The 26,946-nt window shown below is 46.4% G+C and overlaps 1 protein-coding gene across 1 annotated transcript in view; it reads left to right on the top strand.

The window, feature by feature from the left end:
• The window catches only part of CNTLN (centlein), a 1,560,264-nt gene that overhangs the window by 353,782 nt on the left and 1,179,536 nt on the right, over window positions 1–26,946 (top strand). Inside the window, exon 7 of the mRNA XM_086961469.1 lies at window positions 14,754–14,887. Within this exon, the coding sequence (XP_086817595.1) occupies window positions 14,754–14,887 (134 nt within the window). The remainder of the gene's footprint in view (window positions 1–14,753; window positions 14,888–26,946) is intronic.

Raw genomic sequence — 26,946 nt, 5'->3', positions numbered from 1 at the left:
ACGGGGCTTAGATGTGGATATGATGGACCATCCTGACAGGATGAGTGAGGAGGTGCTGCACCAGCCCTACTTACAATTCAATGGGATTTGCTTCCTGCCTGGGCAAAGAAACCTGACACCAGTCCTGCTCTGTTTTTGTCACCCCAGACAGTTTGGGAACCAAATGTGGCGTTAGGACATGGAGTTGCACCCCCCACCCCACTCACACAGGCTGGCACCCACTATGAATATTGGATCACCAGGGCCACTCATCGGAACAATACTGCAGCTGTGGAGGATCCAAAAGAAGGACGTCCCTGCTGCCAGAATGCTTTTTAAAGGATTGCCTTGCTATCTGAGAAGGAAGAGTGGACCTGCTTGCCTCCATCCATGGTTACCCAGAGTGACTCCAAAGGTCAGTTGGCTGACCTACTGTGTGAGCTACAGGGACACAACAAGCTTCAGAGGCCTCCCTGCAACTGCCCAGCTGACCGGATATAACTGCACCTGAAACTGGACCTACCTTAGCCTTGCTGCTGGCCTCTGCTAGAGAGAGTTCCTGATCCCATCAGGTCAGATTGTACTCTTCCTGAAGAAAAGGTGAAAATTCTGATGTTTGGGCTCATTGTGAAGGGGCCCGTTAATGTCAAGACTCTGCTCTCCGTAATGACCTCCATTTCAAAGATACAGTAATAACTGTCTGCGACACTCAGCCTACTCATTGGGTCTCCTCAACCGTGAACTAACTCTTTGCATCAGACTTAGAAGGTAAAGTTTCTGTGAAACTGACCTGGTCCTAGTATCTGACTCGTGCTCTATTGTTGGTGAGCCTGAACTTGTGGCTTTGTCCCGCTCTAGCGTGTCCAGATGACCGCCTTTTGTGCTTTTAGACGCTATTTCATTAAAAACTTTAAAATTAAATATCCCCGGTTCTACTGATTGGAATTTTTTGTTCTGGTATAATTTTATTTATTAAAATGTACTCTAATTACCAATTGATTTGGGATTTTTCTTGTCATGTTTTCACTTTATTACTGTTTGTGTGCTGCAATAATACCATGTTCATTGTCCAAGGTAAACCTGACTGCTTTTTGCCAAGCTGCCAGAGGCTTAAGCACAGGTTAATTTAGTGACTTTTGTGGTTCACCCTTCACCCGGACAAGCGTTCGGGTTGTTGGTTGAGTGGAGCTTCCACCTCCCTCAACCAATAACCCTATTTCTTACAAGCAAGCAATATTACTTCTCTTTCTAGATTAAGGGCATGATTTGGATTATGGCAGGACTGGTCCTGCTGTTGCTTTTTTGGCGGCCTTCCTGGCCGCCTCCTTGGTGGTCCGGCCGCCCAATTTATATGTTGGCTGGGCAAAGGAGGGAAGACAGCTGAGGTCCCACTGACTTTGCCAGAATCTGTCTGAAATTAGCTATGCAAGGAGGCATGTTACACCTGCAGGATACTCTTACCCCTAGGGTGGGCTACCTGGTGTGCTCCATGAAAGGATTCCACCATCTTGTTGTTAGTGGCAGTGGGAACTCTGGGACAGGGTTATGCCCACTCCCCACAAGAAGTGGTCATATGGGGGTGTAGCGACCTCAGGGATAAGTAGGGTCGGACTGGGAATGTAAACCAGCCCTGGCAATTAAGTCAGACCATTGAGGGTGGGGGTGGGGTGGTGTTTGCTGGTGGGAAATACTGGTACTGTACTTTTGTTAAAGGGGGGCGATATTGCAGCACTGCTGCAAAACTGCCCCCAGAAACAAAAAGGGCCCCCACTGGTCCAAAACCAGCTCCCAAACATCCTGCCCACCAGGAAAGCTCCTGGTGCCTGCTACTGCCAGTCTTGCCCTGCCTGACACCAGGAACTCAGATTTGTCTGCTTGAAGGACAACGAAGAGCCAAAAATGAGAACTGTGAACCGGCATCTACCCTGGTGCAAAATCCTCCCTGACTCCCGACAGTCACTGACACAAACTCGTCCATAAGTGGAGCAGTCTCCCTAAACCTTTGGTGGTCTCCTCTGCGCTTCCTCGACCCTGCAGCATCTTCCTTGGAGTGGAGAAGCTATGCCCCTGCACCAGCAGTCATCGACTGCAGCTGCCCGGTACACCATTCTGTCCACCGCGGGGGCCCGCTGAGGGAGCAGCACCGAGCAAGTGGTCTTTCTTCTTCAGGAAGTCCGATCCGTCTCCCTGCCAAGTGTTGAGACACCAGTACCACAAGGAGCTGCCCTGCACCAATACCGAGGTACTGGAGCCAGTTGCAAGCACCAAGGCTTGTTTGTGTTCAATCAAAACACCATTGCCACCAAAATGTACCTGCACATCGAGGGAGTCCGAGAGAGGCCAGCTCCACACCCAGAGTTGCCCTGCTGTCTTTCTTTTCCTCTTCTGCAGGAGCACCAAGAGCCAAGAGAGACTCAAACTCCCCGACTCCCCGACCTTCTGGACAAAACACCTCTGCACCTGAGATCCCCAGCCTGGGCTCACATAAACTAATGTATGCTCCCTGTGGTCCTGAGACCCTCAAAAGCCGACCCCTCCCCCCGTCGTCTCCCCCGCCCACTTTGGGTTCTGCCAGACTGGTCCCCCTGGCCCCCTTTTTCTTACAGGTACTTTTCCCATTTACGTAAAGCACCTTTGTACCTGGACACCTCGGTCGAGTAAACTTGAATTCTTGGTAGTTTCTTGTACTTCGGCCCCTACTTACCTAAAGGCCAGAAGAACAGTCCTCTAAGTCATTTATTAGAGTGTCTATGCAGTAAATGTTTCTCCTGTAGGATAACATTACTTCGTTTGAGGCTCCTTTCTCAAATCTGACAGAAGTCTTTTCTATTATTTTTATTGTAAAATTTGATAACAACTAAATACAAGTTATTTTTCTAACTTGGTCTTGAGTTTCTTCTTGAGTGTGTCTCAATTTATTGAGCCATGGTGTACAACAAATGCTTAACACTACCCTCTGATAAGCCTACACTGCTTTCACACACTCCCACAGAGAGAGCATTTTGGATGATTAATGTAAGCCCTGTAAACCAATAAGGGTCATCTGGACTTTCTACATGGTGTAGTTCCTTTTGGTACGCTACATAAAAAGCCAGCTTCCTACACTGAGCAACTGATGTGGAAGCACCAAGAAAAGGTATGGTCCATGAAACACATTGTCAGAAGAGTTATTTATTGCCTCTGCTAGAGATTTGTGTTGGAGGCTGAAAAACAACATTTGGTGTCTGAACTTCAGATGAAATAGTATAAAGAGGTTATAAACCAGTCTCTAATGTAATCAACATGGAGCACTATAGTAGTTTCCTCACTTGCTTAAAGAAGTGTTTCGGCTGTACAACCCTTGTTCTCAAGCCTTGGCTAAGAGAGAGATTCAGATCTATAATTCTAGCGCTCAACCTATTCAGAAAGAAGCATTAGCAAACTAAGGATCAATTGCGGTAGTTTGGGGAATGGGATGGTTTGGGGATGAGATGGTTTGGTAACAGAGAACTAGTCTGACCTACCACCGGCACCAATGTACTACTGGTAATATTATCCTAGCAGACAAACTAAAAGTAAGAAGTGATGGATATGCTTCTTTAGGCAAATTGGGTTTGGGAATCAATTCAACCGCCGAATATTCAGAACCTGTTCTAAGCAAGAGTACTCTCTCTATTGTATCTTTAAAAATCAGATCCAAAGTGAATTTTTCACCTGGTAGTAGAGTATGGTGAGCATTGCATCCTTGAACTTTCCCTTAAGGGAACTACTTGAAAATGTAAAATCCTGGGGGTGGAGTACCCAGACAGGAGGGATGCAACACTTTTACCATTAATGACAGTCACTTGATAATATTTTTCTAATATTATCCCATCTTCAGGGAAAGAGAAATGTGGAAATTGATGTTGCCAGCAAATTACAATATGTGCTATAAGAGTAGGTGTTCAATCAAAAAATGTTGTGTTCAAGACCCTGGGGTTTCCATGTATAGACCAAATTGCCACTGAAAACAGTCATTGTGGGAGCTAGTCTTCTCTTCAGTTGGTTGGGGTAGTTTCTTTAGTAGTTTCACCTACTGTATCTTATTCTACTGACATTCAAAAGGTCACTGACACCAAGTTAATATTGCTGTATCCTCTTTGTTCTTTCAAAATATGGTTCACAAAAACTACTCACTAAATTTCCCATCTCTCGTTTACAAGGGAATAGAAATATAGCAGTCTGGCTTTTCCGTAGCTTGAAGAAATGCAACCCTATTTCAGCACAACTGGCCACATTTCATTGGCTCCGTGTTTCGAAGCTCATTGACTTTAAAGCCCCAGGTATTGTCCACCCTATATTCCATACAAACTCATCTGTGTATCTTGTCATTAACCTCTGCAGTGTCTGCACGGCTGTAGATTAAGACTTACTGCTCCACTCACATGCCATGATTAACTTGGTGGTCTTTCCTTTTAACCTTCTCCTCTGGAAGTCCTGGACAGTCTTGTTTTTTTTATGTGACTATTCTTTTTCGAACATTTCTCTAAACGTCTTTGTTCTCGCTGTAGTGTAACCTGTTTATCCGCTGAATTACATACATTACCTAGTCATTGCATCTCCACTTGAGAAAACTTTCCTGCAGTTGCCTAGGGTTCCAGAACTTTGAAGGCAGTAGATAAAGGTGACTCGTCTGCCTGCTCTATGATTGCGGAGTTTTAAGGGCTTGATGTTTGAAAAAGTAGTTAATATACATTGTGTCATATCTTATAAAAACCTAGCCAAAGGATTACCTGGAATCAAAGTAAATAACTTAAGATTTGACATTGTGCATTGGAGGAGCTTGAGGATATTGCATAGTTTAAAATCTCTAAAGTTATTTGGATTTTTTTATTTTTATTTTCATTTCATTTATGTTCATCAACTAGATTAAGGTGAATTCCTATGAAGATTATTTCCCAGCCATTGCAGTGTACCTAATTATACGTGGAGTCTACTTGTTAAATAGCAAAGTAGTGAAGGGTCATTATAATATTATTCTCCGCCTTCATTGTCAGTGTTATTTAAACTTCTAGCCTCTTTTTATATAGACTTACTGGCTTTCTTGGTGGTGATTGATTCCCTTTAATGTCTTTGATCCGAACAACCTTGCATTTTCTTCTGCTGGGTCTAGGGAGTTTTTCACATTGTAATTTTGTCTCACATAATTTACTGTAAGAATTTACAAAGATACATTCGGGCATGCCTTTTAACATAAATCCCATTCTTCTGATGAAAACTCCTCAATCTAGATGTTTCTAGAGCTATGAAATTGTACAAGAAAATGATCAAATCCTTTTGCGTTTCCTAGCATTTGAAGTGTTGTATTTTTTGCAATTAATGCGTAGGCATCTTATTTTTTAACCTTTTTAGGGTGATAAGCTTGATTTTGTTTTTTGTAAATTCTTTTTATTTCTCCTTAGCGTTCCTTTCAGCCACATTGTGAGCTCAGATTGATAGATTTCCTTGTTCATGTTGCAAAAATTGATGGAAGATGAATATGCCATGTATTTTGTTTGTCTTCCTGATGGTCACACTGTTGTGTAACATAACATACGTCAGACCCCCTCTAATACAGGCTCTCCAGTAGTTCAGGAAATGGTGCTACCTTTAGTTCAGACAATGCTGATGGTGACACTTATAACTTCTATGAGTCGCACAGCTAAAAGGTATCATCTGTATTGTTCCCAGTTAATGCTGGCATGTTGAGGTTACTGATAGTCTGACATTCCTTCCTTGTAACTTCAGTTTTGAGGGCGTTGATGCTGTGACATTGCTCAAAAACAAAGACTATCAAAGTCAAGATCGCCACCCATGAGGATAAGGACCCAGGTTAAGCTGCCACAACTGGCAAAGCTACTAGAGAAGATGAATGACTTTTGTTTTCCCGTCTCTTTCCTGTCTCACTCCTCAGTTTCAAGTTGCTTCTGTAGCTAGGTGTTACCCTGCTGCACTGTTTGTGATTTTTTGTTATATAAGTGGAGGTTTGAGTGTAAAGCTAGTGACGGGTTTACAAGTGGCAAGGTTCTAGCAGGTTTATAGCTACATACTCAAAACAACTAGCTGAAGCTGTTGTCAAGGTGACAGGTGTCCCAAGCCTTACAAAATAAAAACTCCTTCTAGAGACTACTTTCAGACACTTGCAAAAGAGAAATTTAACCAGTTGATAATCCATGCCACCCATAACCCAACACAAGTCAAATGGTTAACAAGCTGGTTCCAGAGTTTGTAGAAAACAGAGAAAGAAAGCGAGAAAGACAGAAATCTGTCTCAGTAATAGGAACAATGCTCAGCCTCCTTTGGTTGCACAGTAGCAGAATCATGTGCAATCATACTTTATCTAAAAAAAAAAGTAGTACCTAGAAGTGTTAACTGGTAAGTAGGACTCACAAGTCTCCGGAAGATGGAATGCTTTAACAAGTTCCCCACCAACCAGGGTACAGTTTTGAAACACAGGAAAGCTCAGGAGCTGGAGATGAAGCAACTGTGGTCAAGCAGTATAACAGCAAGACACGAGCAGCAACAAAGGAACCCAATTGAGGGGAAACCAATACACATGGGAAGCCAGGAGACCGAGGAATATAATATAAGTGTAGGAGACCAAAGCCAGATGACGAACCTAGAAGCTGATATTAACTTGCGAAGTGATGCTAGCCAACGGTGTTCCGGCGGTTCCCTTTTTTGTTTTGACTTTTGTTACACCGATAGTGGACTTTCTAAATGATCTAAAGGTGGTTTGTATATACTGTGGTATGAAGTGAAAAGCATGTAGAGAGTAATGGTGTCTGTGATGTTTTGACTGTGATGGTATCATACATCATAGACCCTTGTATCTGACCCTCTACTTACCCTGATACTGGGTAACCAATACTATCCTCTAATCAAAATAGGCGAGGCAGTCTCGGATATCTCTAGAATATGTCCAACTGAGGATATCAATAATGTGCAACAGAACTGCAAATGGATACAAGAACTGACAAAGAAAAACATCTCAGCACGTTTACAAGTTGACATAGCTTGGTCCTTCTCCTACAACTAGGCAATTCAACAATCAAGTATAAACATTGGTAGATTAGCCTCAGACAGGCAAAGGGCAGGTATGTCAACACCAGGTGTATAAAGACATGAGCAAAACAAGTCTGGTTGTGCTGCCTTTAAAACACTTCAGCAACACACCAAAGTTCGTGATCAGAAACAATTCAGGGAATTACAAAAGGAAGAACTGATGTTCAAAATAATGAATAAAAATACGTTTTTCACATTAGTTTAACATGCTGGACAAGATTCTACACACCAGGGAGTGTAACAACATCTTAGTGAAATGATCGATTTAAGGCATTAATAAGCAACAAGTGCAGGATGTCCAGTTACCTTGTGCAACGAGTTAAAATGTGCATCGCACTTCATGAGCACTGTTCTGTGTAATGTTGCATCTGTTTCACATTCAAAGACTTTGCAGCAAACATGGTAGATCCATAATTATGCAGTTGCTGAAGAATCACACAGTTCAAGTTGCTCTGAAAAGAAGTATCAATGTACCTAATCCACAGTGCAAACCTGAAGCACCCAGGTCTGTTACTTTGAGGTGCATCTGTAATATTGCACTAAGAAGCTTTATAACATTAATACATGTAAAGGGTCTGTATTTGAATGTATATTAGACATCCTGTATCTCTCAGTAGTTTCTCATATGATTGCCTCCTAAATCAAAGTATTTGCAGGTGTAAATTGCTGCACACACTCTTGTACAAGGTTAGAAATTAAGACTATTTTCTAAATGCAAGCTCAAAAGAAGATTCTCCGTTGTGTTCGATATTTACATTTTCCATGTATTGTATCGGATGGAGACACTTCAGAAATATATACATGCTTTGCTTTCGGAACATCAGAGACTGCACACCTTCCACCAATTAAAAACTTTCTTTCTGAATTTTGTAAAAGGTAGGTATGAATGTTTTAATTAATTCCATAATTTACATAGCATCAAAAGGTATATAACGTATTATCCAGTATTAGGGGTGTCTTTCATAGATTCACATGCCTGAATCATTCCCCGTCGTCGAGACGGGAGCCTCCGGTACATAAAAAAGTAATGTCCTATAGACATACATAGAGAAAATAGGCCTAAGGGTCTCCCCTTAGCAGCCTTTCCTTGTCCTTATGTAAAAAGGACCAAACTCTGAGTCAGCCAATCAGCTCCGACCTCCCTCTAGAACCTTCCTGGGAGGAGCCTCAGGCCCTCAGATTTTCTACCGCACGTTGTGCTAGGGAGTCTCCAGCCTGAGCTCTCCTCAGGATTCCTTAAAAACCATCTAATTACCTTGGAAGTGATTTCTTCACTCTACATTCTCTTCAGGAACCACTTCAGTCCACTTTGTCTGCAGTAAGTGCTTCTTTCACTGCTTAGACAATGTCTGACTCCCAGAAGAAATCCCTTTTCAGGGCCTGCTCTTCATGTGGGAAGAAAAGGCTCCATGTGGATGATAAGCATGACCTGTGCTTATACTGCCTTTATCCGGACCACGTCTCTGAGACCTGCAGAATATGTAGGTCTTTCCCTAAAAAGACTGTAAGGGACAGAGAAGGTCGCCTTCTCATCTGGCTTGACAGACTGAAGGATAGAGACAACCTGGAATCTTCTGTGGGTAGTGTCTCTAAAACCTCCGAAGTCTCTCAGAAGAGGCCACGGTTAGTTTCACCTGGCCCATCAGACACTCCTCCTAGGAAGGCACATAAGAAGTCTTCAGAGGCAAAATCTACGACATCTTCAGTGTCTGTAAAAGATTCCCAGACTTTTAAGAAGCCTGCCTCTACCAGACATGCCCAGAGGACTACCTCAGTGACTACCACTGTGTCGACGACCACAGCGTCGTCACCTTCGCCGTCGACGACGACAACTCCATCGTCAGCAGGTAGGCCTATTTCCTCTGTTATACTGCTGAAACCGTCGTCGAAGACCTCGTCGACGACGAAGACTACACCGTCGACAAAGAGCACATCGTCGACGACGGCACCGTCGACTATCCCGACGTCGAAGGCTTCGACGAGAGCATCGACGGCGAAGACGTCGACTACGAAGTCATCGACGACGAGGACGTCGACGACGGGATCGCCGTCGACGAGTGCACCGACGACTACCACATCGACGTCGAGATCATCGTCGACGACCAAGACCTTACCGTCGACGAAGACGCCGTCGACGGACCCGTCGACAAACACGCCGTTGACGGAGGACTCGTCGACGACGATAACCATTGCTGAAACATGGAAAAAATCCAAGCTAGTAGAGGTGTCGTCCCTCACGCTACCACCGTCGACGACGCCACCGACGACGACAGGAACAGGCAAGCTTGCCAGGCAACGCATTACACCGGAAACCACGTCTCCGAGCAAAGTGGAAATGCAACCACCTCCAGAAATCTTTCAGAGTGAAGAATCTGAGGAGGAAGACCACATGGGTCCTGCTACTTCCATATCGGACCTTCATGTCAAATTCCAAAGCACAGACGAAGAACAGGAGGAGTTCACTTACTAAGAACACTCCGTCCACACTAGTGTCCGCACGGAGGTAACCCCCATGGTGTGCCTACCGGTCTCTATTGTCAATGACTTGAAACACCTTATACAAGATTACAAGCAACGCTTTCCGGAAGCGTCAACTACTGAAAGTGGCAATCAGATGCCTAAAGTGATTGACTCGGCGCCAGCGTCACTACCAAAACAATCTCGACTTTCTCCTCAAGCCCACCGTGAAAGAATCCAACCTCAGGTGGTGGTATCGTCGGACGACGATGACGAAGAGGAGGAGTTGGAAGAAGGAGAGGTCCAGGAAGTACACTCTGCCCATGATGAGGAAGATGAGTATGTCGCATCCTCCCCAGCCTCACCTCAACCGCGCCACGCAGATTCTCCGCCAGTGGACATTGGCGGCTTCCATAAAATTGTGGAAAGGGCGGCTAAACGATTCCATATGGTTATGGAGTCAACGGAAACTGAATGCTTCCTACATGATTTCAAAGAGCAGACGCAGAAGTCAACGAAATCTATTCCGATCATAGAATTCCTATGGGAACAAGGCAAGAAACTCATGCTAACGCCCGCTTCTGTTCCTGCGGTAGTTCCACGCCTGGACAAAAAATACAAGGCCCCGCTTACGGCGGCAGCTTTCCTCAATGGTCACCCTAAACCTGACTCGGTGGTCACGCAGGCGGCCCAGAAGAACTCACGCAACCCTTCCTCCCCTCTGTCGGCTCCCCCGGACAAAGAGGGCAGGAAGTTGGATACAATCGGAAAACGTTTCACGACGACGTCGGCCATGACCATCAAAGTGGCCAACTCCATTGCCCTGTTGGAACGCTACAATCGCCAACTCTGGGAGGACATAGCCCCATATCTGGCGGAACTGCCGGACACTGTCCAAAGTGAGGTCAAGGCTCTACTTGTGGAGGGTCAAACATCAGCAGCGGAAATAATTGATTGTGCTATTGACGCTGCCATGACCGGCTTTCGTCAACTTGCTGGAGCAGCAGTCCTGCGGCGTCAAGGATGGCTCAAAGCAACGTCGTTCCGACAGGAAGTACAATCAAAGGTGCTGGACATGCCCTTCGACGGCCAACACCTTTTTGGGGACAAGATCGATGAGGCACTGCAAACCATAAAGAAGGACACCGATACTGCCAGGGCACTGGGTACATTGCAACGCGGAACCAGTCCTTTCGTGGCAACAGATCCAGAGGTCAGTCCTCTTATCGAGGTTCCTACCAGAACAGGTCCTTGTACTCCTACGGTAACAAAAATCAATACCAACACAAACAACAACAAGGACGTCAGTCTTCTTACGGCAGATCGTCCTTCAGAGGAAAGAATCAAGAGGGGCACTGGCGGCCGCCAGTGACCCATTACTCCAGCCAGTCCAGACACCCTGTCACTCATTGCAAATTGGAGGAAAACGGACCCATTTCCTCACCAATTGGCAACACATCACCACGGACAGATGGGTTCTCCAAATTATAAGATTCGGCCATTCCCTGGAATTCACCACCATTCCTCCCAAAACACCTCCACGCAGACGGACACACAAACAACTACGCCTGCTGCTCCAGGAAATTTCTGTTATGCTGACGAAGGGGGCGATCGAGCGAGTTCCAACGCACCTCAAAGGGAAAGGCTTTTATTCCCACTTCTTTCTTGTACGCCAGAAGGAGAACAAATGGCGACCCATTCTGGATCTCCGGGCTCTCAACGCTTTCCTAAGGAGCCAATCATTCCGGATGGTGACGATCCAAGAAATACTGGGCATTCTAGAAAGAGGAGATTTCATGACATCCTTGGATCTCCAGGATGCCTACTACCACATCCCCATCCTGCAATGTCACAGAAAATTCCTGAGGTTCGAGGTTGCAGGACAGCATTATCAATTCAAGGTCCTGCCGTTCGGCCTCAAATCCGCGCCGCGGATTTTCACCAAGTGCCTGGCACCGGTAGCAGCTTTCCTGCGTCAAATGGGTCACCAGGTCTACCCCTAACTAGACGACTGGCTGGTGAAAGCACCCTCGGCAAAAGGCGCAGCCGAATCCTCCAGCGCCTGCACCAATCTTTTTCAGAGGCTAGGATTAACTCTGAATCTCAAGAAATCCTGCATTATCCCGTCAACAAGAATTACCTTCCTCGGGGCGACCCTGGACACGGAGTCCGCAAGGGCCTTCCCCTCCAAGGAAAGGACAGACAAGATCTTATCTCTAGCCACGGCTGTGGGGGCAAGAAAGAGCCTAAAAGTCAGGACCTACACATCACTCCTAGGCATGATGTCCTCCTGTATCCTCCTCATCCCTCACTGCAGACTCAGGATGCGCCCGTTGCAGGAAGCGCTTGCGAGCCAATGGACTCAAAGTACTGGCTCTTTCGAGGACACGGTACGGATAACAACGAAAATATCCAGGAGTCTAGAGTGGTGGAAGCTCCGCAAAAATCTAACTGTAGGACTGCCGTTTCTCCTTCCGGCAACACCTCTGGTGGTCACCACGGACGCCTCCCTGGAAGGATGGGGCGCTGTCCTCCAGGACCTTCGGATCAGTGGCAAGTGGGACACTCAGGAGAAACAATTCCATATAAACCTTCTGGAACTAAGAGCTGTGTATCTGGCACTTCAAGCCTTTCTGCCACGCATCCAGAACTCCCCGGTGCTCGTCAAAACGGACAACACCACGACGATGCACTATCTCAACAAACAGGGAGGGACGCGTTCGCTCACTCTATCACGCGAATCGCAAAAGATCTGGAACTGGCTCGTCCTGCATGTGATCACGCTCAAAGCAGACTATGTACCAGGCAGAGACAATACCATCGCGGACGCCCTGAGCAGACAACAATCCCTCTCCCACGAGTGGGAACTAAGCGACAACGCTCTGAACCACATCTTCTCTCAATGGGGAGCCCCAAGAATCGACCTGTTTGCCACCAAGGGGAACGCCAAATGCCCAAACTACGCAAGCTGGCATCCCCAACAAGGGTCACTGGGAAATGCTTTTTCCATCGGCTGGTCCAGCGTGTTTGCGTACGCTTTTCCTCCATTTCCGATGATCCCGAGGCTTCTCAGGAAGATGAAGGCGGAGCCATGTACCCTGATCCTGATGGCCCCGTTCTGTCCGAGACAACACTGGTTCTAGGATCTGCTTCGACTATCCATCAGGACACCGATTCGTCTACGACAACATCCGGACCTCCTGACGATGTCCAACGGGCAAGTCCAACACCCGAACCTGCAATCGCTCAAGTTATCGGCCTGGCTCCTGAGCACAGGGAGTTCTCTAGCCTGAATATCCCACAGGAATGCAGAGAGGTGTTGGCAAAAGAGAGGGCAGACAGTACCAACAAAACCTACTCTCTCAAATGGAAAAGATTCTGCATTTGGTGTTCAACACAGGGCCTGCAACCGCTACAAATCACACCTGAACAAATTTTGCCATACCTCCTACAGTTGGCACAGTCAGGACTGGCACATGCGTCCATAAAGGTTCACCTGGCAGCTATCTCACGGTTCACCAGAACTTTCACAGGACCTTCTCTGTGGTCCAGTAGACTAGTCAAACAATTCCTAAAGGGTCTGTATAGATCATTCCCCAGACCTAGGAAGATTCCTCCAACGTGGCAACTCAATCTGGTCCTCAACCAACTCATGAGACATCCTTTTGAACCTATTCATCGAGCATCCCTCAAGTACATTTCGTGGAAAACAGCGCTCTTGCTCGCTCTAACATCTGCAAGGAGAGTGAGCGAACTGCAGGCTCTGTCCATTCAGGAGCCATTTATGCAGTTCAGGCAAGACAAGGTGGTGCTGAGGCCAAACCCTAAATTCATCCCAAAAGTGCCTTCGGACTTTCATCTCAATGAACCGATAGTCCTTAAGTCTTTCTTTGCGAACCCTTCCACCGCAGCTGAAAGAGCCCTACACTCTTTAGATCTCAAGAGATGTCTGAAGTTCTACCTCGATAAGACTAAGACTTTCAGAAAATCTTCACAACTGTTTGTAGCATACAGCAGACCAAGAATGGGTCTGCCTCTCACGAAACAAAGCATCTCCAGGTGGATCTCCTCAGCGATTACATTCTGCCATGACCAGGCTGGACGGCCATTGAGCGATCAAGTTACTGCACATTCCACCAGGGCAATGTCAACATCAGCGGCACTATTCGCTGGAGTGCCAATCCTGGACAAATGCAGAGCGGCGACATGGAAGTCACCGCACACTTTCTCCAAACACTACTGCCTGGATCTTGAACTCCAGAAGGATGCAGCAGTGGGACAGGCGGTCCTTCGCCATCTCTTTCAGTGAGGTGAGCCTTCCTACTTCCCGCCATCCAGGTATGCACATTCCTTGTTCTTGTATCATTCTGCTTACGCTATTATCCCATGTTATTTGATGATATGTATATTGTCTAACATGACTGCAGAGCAACTTTGCATCACAAATGTGCATATCTTATTGCTAACTACTCTGATTCAGGCATGTGAATCTATGAAAGACACCCCTAATACTGGATAAGAAATGCGTTACTTACCTGTAACAGCAGTTATCCAGTATTGGTGTCTTTCATAGATTCACATGCAACCCTCCCGCCTCCCCTGGAAGGACTCACATCCCTCTCTAACAATACTACGTCTACCTAGCATGGGTGCGTACGAAAATCTGAGGGACTGAGGCTCCTCCCAGGAAGGTTCTAGAGGGAGGTCGGAGCTGATTGGCTGACTCTGAGAGTTTGGTCCTTTTTACATAAGGACAAGGAAAGGCTGCTAAGGGGAGACCCTTAGGCCTATTTTCTCTATGTATGTCTATAGGACATTACTTTTTTATGTACCGGAGGCTCCCGTCTCGACGACGGGGAATGATTCAGGCATGTGAATCTATGAAAGACACCAATACTGGATAACTGCTGTTACAGGTAAGTAACGCATTTCTTGTGCATGGGTTGGAAATACAGACCAATAACGTTTCTATGTGAGCCATTCCTTATTAAACATTGAATGGTTTTGGGAGTATAGGTAGAGACATATTTGTAGATGACCTTGATGTGTGGATTTTAATGAAGATACCACGCTGCGTGTTGGCACGCCCATATTTGTAGAAGGTGAGGTGGTATATCAACTTGTTTTAATCCAACGTTCTGTAGAGTTTGTGGCTGATTTTCGGAATAGATAATTCGAGTGCCACTACAGGAAAAGGTGTGGATTTCTGTGTGTTCCAATTTTTGAAGCTACCTGTGTGGGTCTTTTAATCACAGAATTTGCAAACCGACCTAACAGAGGCTAGACAACAAATGGAAGACATGCATAATAAAACAACGGAGTTATCAACCCAGCTTGCTGTAAAAGAGACGGAGCTAACACAGAAGGAAACTGATGTAACAAGGCTGAGGTAAGAAATGCTTCTAAGTGCATAACTTTAAAAACTTTTTTTTTAATTATTTTATGCAGTTAGAATTAAGTACAACAACAAAACAAGAAAATACCCATCGAATGTCCCATAATTTCATAGGTGACTTTTCATGGTTACATAATAAACGTGTTAACACTTTGATCGATTAAGGGAAGAGAGGTGGAACAAGTATGTGTTTGTGGCAGTTCTGTAAGTGGTACAGGCGTGTACAGCCCTGTATTGTGGGGATGGATCTTGAGTCACTTGGAGTGCAAAGTAGGTGCTGAAGGGGCTCCAGATGTCTTGGGGTGAGTTCTCGCTGGCATCAGCGCCCAATACTCCTCCAGCTTTTCTAAGTACATAATTAAAAAAAATCAAAGTAGCATCTTGAGACTGGATGGATGTTTTTATTAGCGGTGTGCAAAGTTACTGTGATGTAAATGTTTTCGAAGGTCTGACAGTCAAAGACTCCGGTTTCATGTACTAATGCCTTCCACGCACAGATGTCAGCAGAAGTATGTAGATTGTGCACACATCATTTTTATAATACAAAGGTGAATGAATATGCTTGCCCTTTGAGAAAAAAAACATTATGGCGCTGCAGTTGAGCTTGCTGGCAAATAACTATCCAGACTATGATGACCTCATGAAGTGATTGTTGGGGATCAGGTGGGGAGTCTGGCTGTACCCTTTGATCCTCTTCTTTTTGACTAGCACATGTTGTTCTGGACGAGTCTACATTACTGATTGCCACTGTGGATTGATCAAAATGACCAACTTTGTGACCTTGGATACAATTTTGCGAACTTACGTCATCTTTCAACCCTCTGCCGTCAGATACTGTGATTTCCTCTCTGGCCTTGTTATTGCAGAACATAGTCCACAGTGTAAGATGTATTTAGATGCCCATACTCAAAAATGATTGGATCTGCAAACAAATTCAAATAATCCTGATGAGATCGCCTATTGATCGGCAAAGTTAAAGGGTGGGTGTATTGCAATTGCTTTGTCAGTCAGCAGAAGCATAAGTGATAAAATAGACAATGTTATTTATTACAGTTTTGTAACTAAGCATTTCACATATTTCCAATACTTTTACGGGAAATGCTAAATTACTACCCTGCACAGTTACTTAGTTTATAATTATCTTTTCTTTTTTCATTCCTATTATCTCTTTGAGTTACATCACAAGGGTATTATTCCTATATGCAGCAACTCCCCCTCTCCTACAGACTGTATCCATTAATAGAAGATGAGTAGCAAATAGGCCTGGGACCCCTCCTAGCCCAATGCATCCAGATTAAGCCACCCGCAAGCCTACATTTCTAGGGCGGTACTGTTAATTAGTTAACCATGAAGATGATCCGGATGCCGCATTTTGGGTATGCTGGGTATGTGGGTGACTGGCACTTACATACAGTTGTATGTCAAAATATCAGCTACTAAATGTGATGATCTTTTACTCAAATGCTAATAAAAATATGTTTGGAAAAAGAACATCAGAAGAAAAATGAGGACACCAGAGGCATTAGCAAATCAATATGCACTGTGTGATCATTGTGTACAGGATTTATATACCTTAAGAAAACTCAGTTTGACTGTCGGTAAATGTAAAAGTATGCACAGATTTACTTATTCCTAAATTCAGCTGGATTGATAGCTCAAAGTGCAGCTTCCCACCATGCCATTGCTTCTCTAGGCACCAAATAATACCCAAGCTAGCAATTCGAGAACTAGGGTGTGAGTAGTTCAAATACTTTATTGAATCAGCCTCACCCATAGTAGTTGTTTCTTAATAACGTGTTCAAGCGTCAAATTATTGCTCTACAAATAAAAGCAGGAAAATGGATGAGCATTCATTTAGTTTTGTTGTTGTGAAGTCTTTGAGTTATTGAGGCTGTAGTTAGGTTAGCGTGATTCATTAAGTTATATTATTATATTGGAATGCCATTAAATTAAGAAAGAATGTCAGAGATTATTTTTGGGCTATTTACCAATTTTCTTGCATTTATCTTTTAGTTTGTTTTACTTTTCTGCATCTTTTTATTTGTTTTTTTAGACATTTAGGAAAGTTATGAAACTGCAGTTAAGACTTATTTTTAAAATCATGCTATTACTTAACGTTGAGTACTCTCTGATATTCAAATCACGCAATATTGGTTAGTTAAGTTTTTACTCTGCCATTAAATATATTTGGTACACGGAGCTGCCATTTTCTTTTGTCCTCCATCAAACCATTTTCCCCCATCAGTGCTTATTTGAGGCTCACTGGCCCTTTGCCATCCATGCTGAGTCATGGGGTTAGACATCCCATGGTGATACTTTCGACATGCCAATTCTTAGCTTGCACCATGCCCTGGTGCAGGCAGGGTAGATCCCGACTCCTAGGCATGCATTTATTGCTGCAATAAATCTGCTTAGGGACTATGCTAGCTTAGAGTTTCCTCTTGGGTTTTCCGCTCTTGTTAACTTTACTTTGAACATGGTGGTCATATGAGTTACTGCCTGGTCCTTGAACAAATATAGCAATTGTTTCCAGAACTCTTTGAATAATGTCAGCGTGGCTAATTGCAGTATGTCTCATCAAAGGCATGTGGAGGTTCCACTACGTTATTCCCAATTCTGAAGGAACTACACTGGTTTCTCTTCCAATCACATCACCTACAAGACCAGCTGCATCAGACTCAAAGCATCAGAAACAGAATACCTATTTACTTTGCTGAGAACCTTAGGTGGTTGGTGCCAGATAAGGAGTCAGGATACCACAGATTGCCGACAAATAAACGCAAGAGGAAATGACCAGAAACAAGTCCTTTTACACAAGAGCACCCAGGCCAACATCCCGATCAAAAGCGGAACAACTCCCACCCTCCTGCAATTCTGAAAGGAGCTGAAAGATCCACTCCATCTAGAAGTGCTAACTTCGCACACAATAGAAACTTACACAAATCTGCCCTTCAATAATAATCATGAATCATTCCCCATCTCTTCCATCCCATGTTCATTGCTGTCTTGCTATCGGGCGAGGTTTGCTGTAGACACATAAGATAATACTCCATGGCTGTTATTGATGGTTTAGAAATGAATGTGATCTCCTGCATTCTAATGGGGGGTAGTATTGCTTTTCTAATCCGAGAAGCTTTCTGCATCTCTTCTTTTGTCCTTCCAACTTTTCCGTCTTCTGCTCTGCCTACTTCGAACAGTGCTTATAATAAAGAACCTTCTTAGCATTCTAGTTTCCCCTCCCTCTGTTTACGTCCTCATCAAGTTGACTCGGGCTTCCAGTGCACAAGCCCCACTCTTGATAAGTTCTTCACTACGCTCAGGATGGTCTCTTTGAAAACAATACCTTGATTGTTGTTAAAGTGCTTCTTTTACATGATCTCTCTCTGCATACTTCCTGTCTTATGTAGCCAATGTTATTAAAACAAGTGTTTTGTATTGTTATTGAGCTTAATCTGTGTTCCTTCTTTCTTTTCAAGTAAGCTACCCTCTCTGACTTTTCTTTTTCACTGCATGCTCTACAGATTTGACATCTTTGTATGATGAGAGCCTCCGCCTCAATATGTTTCCAGAGCCTACTGTGTTAACACTTGCTCTCCTTTTGATCCTTGTCATGTTTGGTATCTCTCATTTCATTTAGATCAGGTCTGATGGCTCTAAAATTGACTATTGGTTTTCCTTAATAAGACTTCTCTTAACTGAAAATAATTAGTTAGCCATCACCCAATTTCCCTTTAAACTATTCTTGGGAAAGTTATGACAAGGATGGTCAAGGCTTATTTTGTAGCTTTCAGAAGTAAACCAATCAATCAGGAGTTTGTTAAAGCGCGACTACTCACCCGTGAGGGTCTCAAGGCGCTAGGGGTGGGGGTGCAGGTTCCATTCCATCAAGGAGGGGGTCTGTCGAAGAGCCAGGTTTTGAGGTTTCTTGCGAAGATGGGGAGCAATGTTGTCTGTCTGAGGTGGAGCGGAAGGGCGTTCCATGCTTTGGCCGCGAGGAAGGAGAAGGAGCGGCCTCCCGATCTGGTCTTTCTGGTGCGAGGGACCACGGCGTAGGAAAGCTGGGCTGATCGTAGGGTCCTTTGGGGTGCGTGGAATTTGAGTCGGCTGTTCAGTTATGCTGGTCCGGTGCCGTGGAGGGCCTTGTGTGCGTGGGTGAGCATCTTAAAGGTGATTCTCGCCTCGACGGGGAGCCAGTGGAGTGTGCGCAGGTGCTGGGAGGTGTGGCAGTGTTTTGGCAGGTTGAGGACCAGTCTTGCGGCGGCGTTCTGGATGTTCTGTAGCTTGCGGATGAGGTTTTTGTTTATTCCGGCGTAGAGTGCGTTGCCGTAGTCGAGTCTGCTGGTGACCAGGGCGTGAGTGACTGTCTTTCGGTGTTCGAGGGGGATCCATTTGAAGGTCTTACGAAGGAGGCGGAGGGTGTGGAAGCAGGAAGATGAGACAGAGTTGATCTGGCGGTCCATTTTGAGCTCGGAGTCCAGGATGATTCCCAGGTTGCGTGCGTGGTCTGTGGGGGTTGGCGGGTTTCCGAGGGCGGTGGACCACCAGGTGTCGCTCCAGGCGTCGGGGTTTGGGCCCATGATGAGTACTTCTGTTTTGTTGGTGTTTAGTTGTAGGCAGCTGTTTTTCATCCATTTGGCGACGGCTTCCATGCCTTCTCGAAAGTTGCGTCTGGCGGTGTTGGGCTCATTGGATAGGGAGAGGATGAGCTGGGTGTCGTCTGCGTATGACACAATGTTGAGTCAGTAGGTTCTGACGATGGGGGCAAGTGGAGCCATGTAGACGTTGAAGAGCGTCAGGCTGAGGGAGGAGCCCTGGGGGACTCCGCAGGTGGTAGGTGTGGGGTCCGAGAGGAAAGGGGGGAGTCTGACCCGCTGCGTCCTGCCGGAGAGGAAGGAGCAGATCCAGTTGAGGGCCTTGTCCTGGATTCCTGCATCGTAGAGTCTGCGTATTAGGGTGCGGTGGGAGACTGTGTCGAACGCCGCTGATAGGTCGAGGAGGATGAGGGCTACTGTTTCTCCTTTGTCCAGTAAGGTGTGGATGTCGTCTGTTGCGGCGAGGAGGGCGGTTTCCGTACTGTGGTTTTTTCTGAAGCTTGATTGGGAGGAGTCGAGGATGTTGTGTTCTCCAATGAATGTGGCGAGTTGGCTGTTGATGGTTTTCTCAATGACTTTCGCTGGGAACGGGAGCAGGGAGATGGGTCTGTAGTTTTTGAGGTCGGTGGGGTCCGCTGAGGGTTTCTTCAGGAGGGGGTTGACCTCGGCGTGTTTCCAGTCGTCTGGGAACGAGGCGGTCGCCAGGGAGCGGTTGATGGTGTGGCAGATCATGGGTGCGATGGTGTTGGCGGCTCTGTTGAAGATGTGGTGGGGGCAGGGGTCCGTGGGGGCCCCTGAGTGGATTGACTTCATTGTCTTCAGTGTGTCTTCGGTGGTGAGGGCTGTCCAGTCATCAATCGCTGGTTTCCGGGTCTCGGGGGTGGTTGGTGAGGGTTCAGTGTGTTGGTTGTCTTCGTCGAAGTTGTCGTAGATGCTCTTGATTTTGTGGTGGAAAAAGATGCTGAGTTTGTCGCAGAGGTCTTGTGAGGGAGGGATGTCTGTAGACTTGCTGGTGGGTTGGGCGAACTCCTTGATGATGCTGAAGAGTTCCTTGCTGTTGTGTGCGTGGGTGGAGATTCTGTCTTCAATTGCTTTTTTCCTCGTTTCTCTGATAAGTTGATGGTGGGCGTTGGTGGCGGCTCTGAAGTTGTTGTGGGCTTCTGTGGATTTGGTGTTTCTCCAGGTCTTTTCGAGGCGGCGGCATGTGCGCCTGGACTCTCGAAGTTCGGTGGTAAACCATCTGGCTTTCTTGGCACGGGTATTGTTGTTTTTCTTGAGGGGGGCTATGGTGTTGGTGCTGTCCGAGATCCATCTATGCAGGGTTCGGGCTGCGGTGTTGGGGTCGTCGTTTTCTGCGATGGTTGGGGTGGAGTTGTTGAGTGAAGAGGTGAGCTGGTCATCGGTGATTTTGGTCCAGTTTCTTTGTGGAAGCAGGTGCTGGTGTCTGTGGATGGTGGGTGTTCTGAAGGTGAAGTGGACGCAACGATGGTCGGTCCATGGGAGTTCGGTGGTGTGGCTGAAGGTGATGGAGTTTCCTGTAGTGAAGAGGGAGTCGAGGGTGTGTCCTGCTGAGTGCGTGGGCTCGGTCACGATCTGGCGGAGTCCAATGTTGTGGAGGTTGTCCAGGAGGCATGTGGTGTTGGGGTCCAGTTGATTGTCGAGGTGGAAGTTGAGGTCTCCCAGCAGGGTGTAGTTGGTGGATGCGATGGCCTGCGGGGAGATAATGTCCGTGATGGAGTTGGCGAAGGGTCCGCGGGGTCCAGGGGGTCGGTAGATGAGGGTTCCTCGGAGGGCGGCGGTGGGGCTGGCCAGTATCTTGAAGTGAAGGTGTTCCATCAGTTTTGTGGACTCATCAGGGAGTGTGCTCAGGCGGAGGCTGAATTTGTGGACGATGGCGATTCCTCCTCCTGGGTGGGGGGGGCGGTCCTTCCTGGAGATCTTGTATCCTTGGGGGATGGCGATGTCCGGTCCCGAGGTGGTGTTGGTCCAGGTTTCGGTGAAGAATGCTACATCTGGGGTGGTGCTGTCGAGGAGGTCCCAGATTTCTGTAGCGTATTTGTGGAGGGATCGGACGTTGAGGAGGATGCATTGCAGGGTCTTCGGTTCGGTTGTCTTCTTGTGGACGGGTTGTGCTGGATCCGTGTTCTTGGCGGTGCTGCAGGTGTGCCGGCAGCGGTGACAGCTGAAGGGTCCATGGGTGTCGGCTGGTGATGCTAGCTTGCAGTTGTTGTTGCAGCCTGGGTTGAGTGCGTGGAGTGCTGCTGGGTCGTAGCGTTGACGGGGCGGAGGTCCAGGGTTCCTGGTGCTGGTCGCGGACGGGTCGCAGACGTGCTTGCCTTTGACGTGCTTTCGGTGCACCAGCGGCGTGCCCGAGGCGGCCGCGCAGTGGCCGCCATTAAGTAGGGGTCGGGGAGGGCTGGACAGCTGGGAGGCGGGAGCGGGGAGGGGAGCTGGATTGGGCCGGTCGCGCGCACGGGGGGGAGGGGGGAGGGGCCGCGGGAGCAGCAGCGGCGGGGAAAGGTAAAGGGAGGAAAGAAGGGATAAAGAAAAAAGGGAAAATAAGCAGAAATAAGGCACAAAAGAGCAGAGATGCAGAAAAGAGCAGAAAGGTGAAAGATAGAAAGGGTAGAAAAACGAGTGAAAACGAGTGAAGGAGCAGAGGGAGAGAAAGGGAAAATGGGCAGAAATAAGGCACAAAAGAGCAGAGGTGCAGAAAGGTGAAAGATAGAAAGGGGAGAAAAACGAGTGAAAACAAGTGAAGGAGCAGAGGGAGAGAAAGGGAAAATGGGCAGAAATAAGGCTCAAAAGAGCAGAGGTGCAGAAAGGTGAAAGATAGAAAGGGGAGAAAAACGAGTGAAGGAGCAGAAAGAAAGAAAGGAGACAGAGGTCCACTGGACCACCAGGGATGAGGCGCAGGGAAACCTGCGGGTGGAGGAGGGCCTCGATCACCAACACTCAAGAGTGCAGGGGCAGGGGCACCTCAATTAATGGTGGAGCTGCGAGGGTGGGAGAGCAATTTCACTGACAATGAGTCAGTGGTCTTGCTCGCCTGTCCCCGCAGTGGCCGCCATTAAGTAGGGGTCGGGGAGGGCTGCACAGCTGGAAGGCGGGAGCGGGGAGGGGAGCTGGATTGGGCCGGTCGCGCTGGGGGGTGGAGGGGCCGCGGGGGCAGCAGCGGCGGGGAAAGGTAAAGGGAGGAAAGAAGGGATAAAGAAAAAAGGGAAAATAAGCAGAAATAAGGCACAAAAGAGCAGAGATGCAGAAAAGAGCAGAAAGGTGAAAGATAGAAAGGGTAGAAAAACGAGTGAAAACGAGTGAGGGAGCAGAGGGAGAGAAAGGGAAAATGGGCAGAAATAAGGCACAAAAGAGCAGAGGTGGAGAAAGGTGAAAGATAGAAAGGGGAGAAAAACGAGTGAAGGAGCAGAGGGAGAGAAAGGGAAAATGGGCAGAAATAAGGCGCAAAAGAACAGAGGTGCAGAAAGGTGAAAGAAAGGGGAGAAAAACGAGTGAAGGAGCAGAAAGAAAGAGAGGAGACGGAGGTCCACTGGACCACCAGGGATGAGGCGCAGGGAAACCTGCGGGTGGAGGAGGGCCTCGATCACCAACACTCAAGAGTGCAGGGGCAGGGGCACCTCACTTAATGGTGGAGCTGCGAGGGTGGGAGAGCAATTTCACTGACAATGAGTCAGTGGTCTTGCTCGCCTGTCCCCGCAGTGGCCGCCATTAAGTAGGGGTCGGGGAGGGCTGCACAGCTGGAAGGCGGGAGCGGGGAGGGGAGCTGGATTGGGCCGGTCGCGCTGGGGGGTGGAGGGGCCGCGGGGGCAGCAGCGGCGGGGAAAGGTAAAGGGAGGAAAGAAGGGATAAAGAAAAAAGGGAAAATAAGCAGAAATAAGGCACAAAAGAGCAGAGATGCAGAAAAGAGCAGAAAGGTGAAAGATAGAAAGGGTAGAAAAACGAGTGAAAACGAGTGAGGGAGCAGAGGGAGAGAAAGGGAAAATGGGCAGAAATAAGGCACAAAAGAGCAGAGGTGGAGAAAGGTGAAAGATAGAAAGGGGAGAAAAACGAGTGAAGGAGCAGAGGGAGAGAAAGGGAAAATGGGCAGAAATAAGGCGCAAAAGAACAGAGGTGCAGAAAGGTGAAAGAAAGGGGAGAAAAACGAGTGAAGGAGCAGAAAGAAAGAGAGGAGACGGAGGTCCACTGGACCACCAGGGATGAGGCGCAGGGAAACCTGCGGGTGGAGGAGGGCCTCGATCACCAACACTCAAGAGTGCAGGGGCAGGGGCACCTCACTTAATGGTGGAGCTGCGAGGGTGGGAGAGCAATTTCACTGACAATGAGTCAGTGGTCTTGCTCGCCTGTCCCCGCAGTGGCCGCCATTAAGTAGGGGTCGGGGAGGGCTGCACAGCTGGAAGGCGGGAGCGGGGAGGGGAGCTGGATTGGGCCGGTCGCGCTGGGGGGTGGAGGGGCCGCGGGGGCAGCAGCGGCGGGGAAAGGTAAAGGGAGGAAAGAAGGGATAAAGAAAAAAGGGAAAATAAGCAGAAATAAGGCACAAAAGAGCAGAGATGCAGAAAAGAGCAGAAAGGTGAAAGATAGAAAGGGTAGAAAAACGAGTGAAAACGAGTGAGGGAGCAGAGGGAGAGAAAGGGAAAATGGGCAGAAATAAGGCACAAAAGAGCAGAGGTGGAGAAAGGTGAAAGATAGAAAGGGGAGAAAAACGAGTGAAGGAGCAGAGGGAGAGAAAGGGAAAATGGGCAGAAATAAGGCGCAAAAGAACAGAGGTGCAGAAAGGTGAAAGAAAGGGGAGAAAAACGAGTGAAGGAGCAGAAAGAAAGAGAGGAGACGGAGGTCCACTGGACCACCAGGGATGAGGCGCAGGGAAACCTGCGGGTGGAGGAGGGCCTCGATCACCAACACTCAAGAGTGCAGGGGCAGGGGCACCTCACTTAATGGTGGAGCTGCGAGGGTGGGAGAGCAATTTCACTGACAATGAGTCAGTGGTCTTGCTCCTTCTACCCTTCTCTGCCGAGTCTTTTATCACTGTTCTTTATGATCACCTCTGTGAAGTCCTGGACACTAGGAAAATGCCGACCCTAAATTCTTATGGATCTTTCTGCCACTTTCAACTCCGCCAGTCATTCAATCTTGTTATACAGACCTCATGATATAGGTGTGAGCCTTATGGTAAAATGGATTGTGCTTTTTCTCTCTGACGGAGTTCACGTTTCATTTGCTCCATCTGGCATATCTTTTTTAGTTATTCCCACTGGTATTCCACAGAACTTTTCTGTTAGCCTCATTTTAGTCAATGCTTATATGGTTCACCTCTGTCACTTTTTTATGTGGTCTGTTGAGCTTATGTTTGGAGTCAACAACGGCTAGCTAGAGAGTTTGTAGTATTTTTAAATCTGGATGCCAAAGACTCCCTTGATGTTGAAATTGTATACAACTGAAGTTTATACAATCATGGACCCTTTATCCAGCATCCGTTTCAGCCATTGCACAACTAAGCCCTGCTTCTACAGCAGTGAAATGTGCCCACATTCTTGGCTTTATGCTTGATTCTGGAGCTGAGCAACATTCAGAAAACCAAGACCGTGTTTCTCTCGATTCTCAAATTGGTCAAGACGTCTTTGCATATTTCTTTATATGTAGACCTTTGAAATAAATCTTCCACTTCTTACCTCTAGTTATTTTTTCTTGGCTCGATTATGGGAAATTACTTAATTTTGATCTGCCCTGCACATAATACCCATTTTGGCTGCTCACCTAATCCTAGGGCTGAGTTGTCATGATCATATTTTTGGTCACCATAGAGATCTACATTGGCTGCCTGCGATCTTGGTCTACATTTTGAGGCATCCACCCCACATGTCCGATTTTCTATTTCTTCAGGTAAAGTTCTCTTCGTATTATCTACCTCAGTCCCCACCTAACTCTACTTAGTGTACCTAAACACCATTGTGCTAGGTTTAGTTGTTAAGTCTTGAATAATGATGCCTGCCTTATCTTGATGAGCAGGTTCAATACTGTCCATTTCACAAAAAAATTAAAACCTGGCTGTTTACTCCTAAAAATCACTCTTTGACTGCCCCAGCTCAGTTGTACTGTCAGTTTTTTTCAGTCCAGGATAAAATCTCAAGAAACAATTGGACATACATTTCTAAGTTGAATACATGTACTAAACGTAGAAGCTACGATAACAGGAATAGCTTCCAGCCCCATCTTTTACTTGCTACCAGCTGGTGCAAATAGACTGTAAGCATTTGGGACAAGGTCAGGTACAGAAACCACAGGAGCCAAAGGGTTTTTAGACGCAAGCCCTTATACACATGTAGGGTCGACTTCTGCACAGGTGCACACTAAGAGCAGAGTTCTAAACTGTGCCGAAATCAATCATAAGAAGAGACATGCTAGAGAGCAGAGGGCGTTACACCATTCAGGTATAATGTCCCACTGAGACTCTTGTTGGTTTCATGCCATAACAATAGGTGTAAATAGGGACCCTAGGGAATACTTCTTCCTCTGTAGGTTCTTTAGCTCAGAAATATTCTATCCTAATATTGGAATATTTCAAAGATAAAGAGGCTTTCAGAGGGAATTCTGTCTATCAGAACCAACCCATGGTACGTAGACTTTGATATTAAGGGAGGTGTTTTCCCTTTTGTTCAGAGATTGAAGTGAATAGCTATTTCATTGGGCTCCACCACTTTTAATCTCTAGTTTGTCATTCAATTCAGTAAAGGGGGAAGTGTGGGTGTGTGTTAGTGTTAGGTTTTGATAATTTTCAGTCATTTGTCTCATTATTAAACCCAGGATGGGGAAGATGGGTATCTTTGTAGTTTTTAATTCTGCTATGTGGAACTGTAAGCTTCAATCTTTTCTGTTTGGGAACAATACAAAATGTCACACTTGGATAGGATGGCATTCATGACTTGCACTCCTTTCTTCCCAAAGGTTAACTGATTGTCATAAACTTTAAAGTAAAATATTTATACCAATGTAATATAGTCTAATAATGTTTTGGTAGCAGAAATATTTCTCTGTGAAGTTTTTGAATTCTTACAAAGTACACATGGTTGTATTGTAAATGGTGTATTAGCTATGCACGCAGTGAACCAGGAAGGAAATGATTTGATTAAATGTCCAGTTGGTGAGATGATGGTATCTAGTATACTTGATAGTGATTAGGTCCACTTGAGTTATAACTAATTGTTTTTGATCTTTTCAGCATTAATAGTTTTCAAAAGGCCCATTTATCTTAAGGTATTGTTTAACGTAACTGCTCTACACTTTGTACACACACTACCCTGTACTTTAGAGAGTCTTCAAAGCCATGATTAAGATAATCCTTGCCTGCACAATGAGGGATTTTGCCATCAGCCATTAATGTTGTCAATATTTTATTTTGTTTAAAAAAAATCTAATTCTGAGTGTGTGTCCTGACCCTGGTACACAGATGGA

This window comes from Lissotriton vulgaris, chromosome 3_1 (assembly GCF_964263255.1).
Source record: "Lissotriton vulgaris chromosome 3_1, aLisVul1.2, whole genome shotgun sequence".
In the NCBI taxonomy this organism is placed as follows: Eukaryota; Metazoa; Chordata; class Amphibia; order Caudata; family Salamandridae; genus Lissotriton; species Lissotriton vulgaris.
Note: the sequence above shows the minus strand (reverse complement) of the source record. Positions and strands in the feature narration are given on the sequence as shown.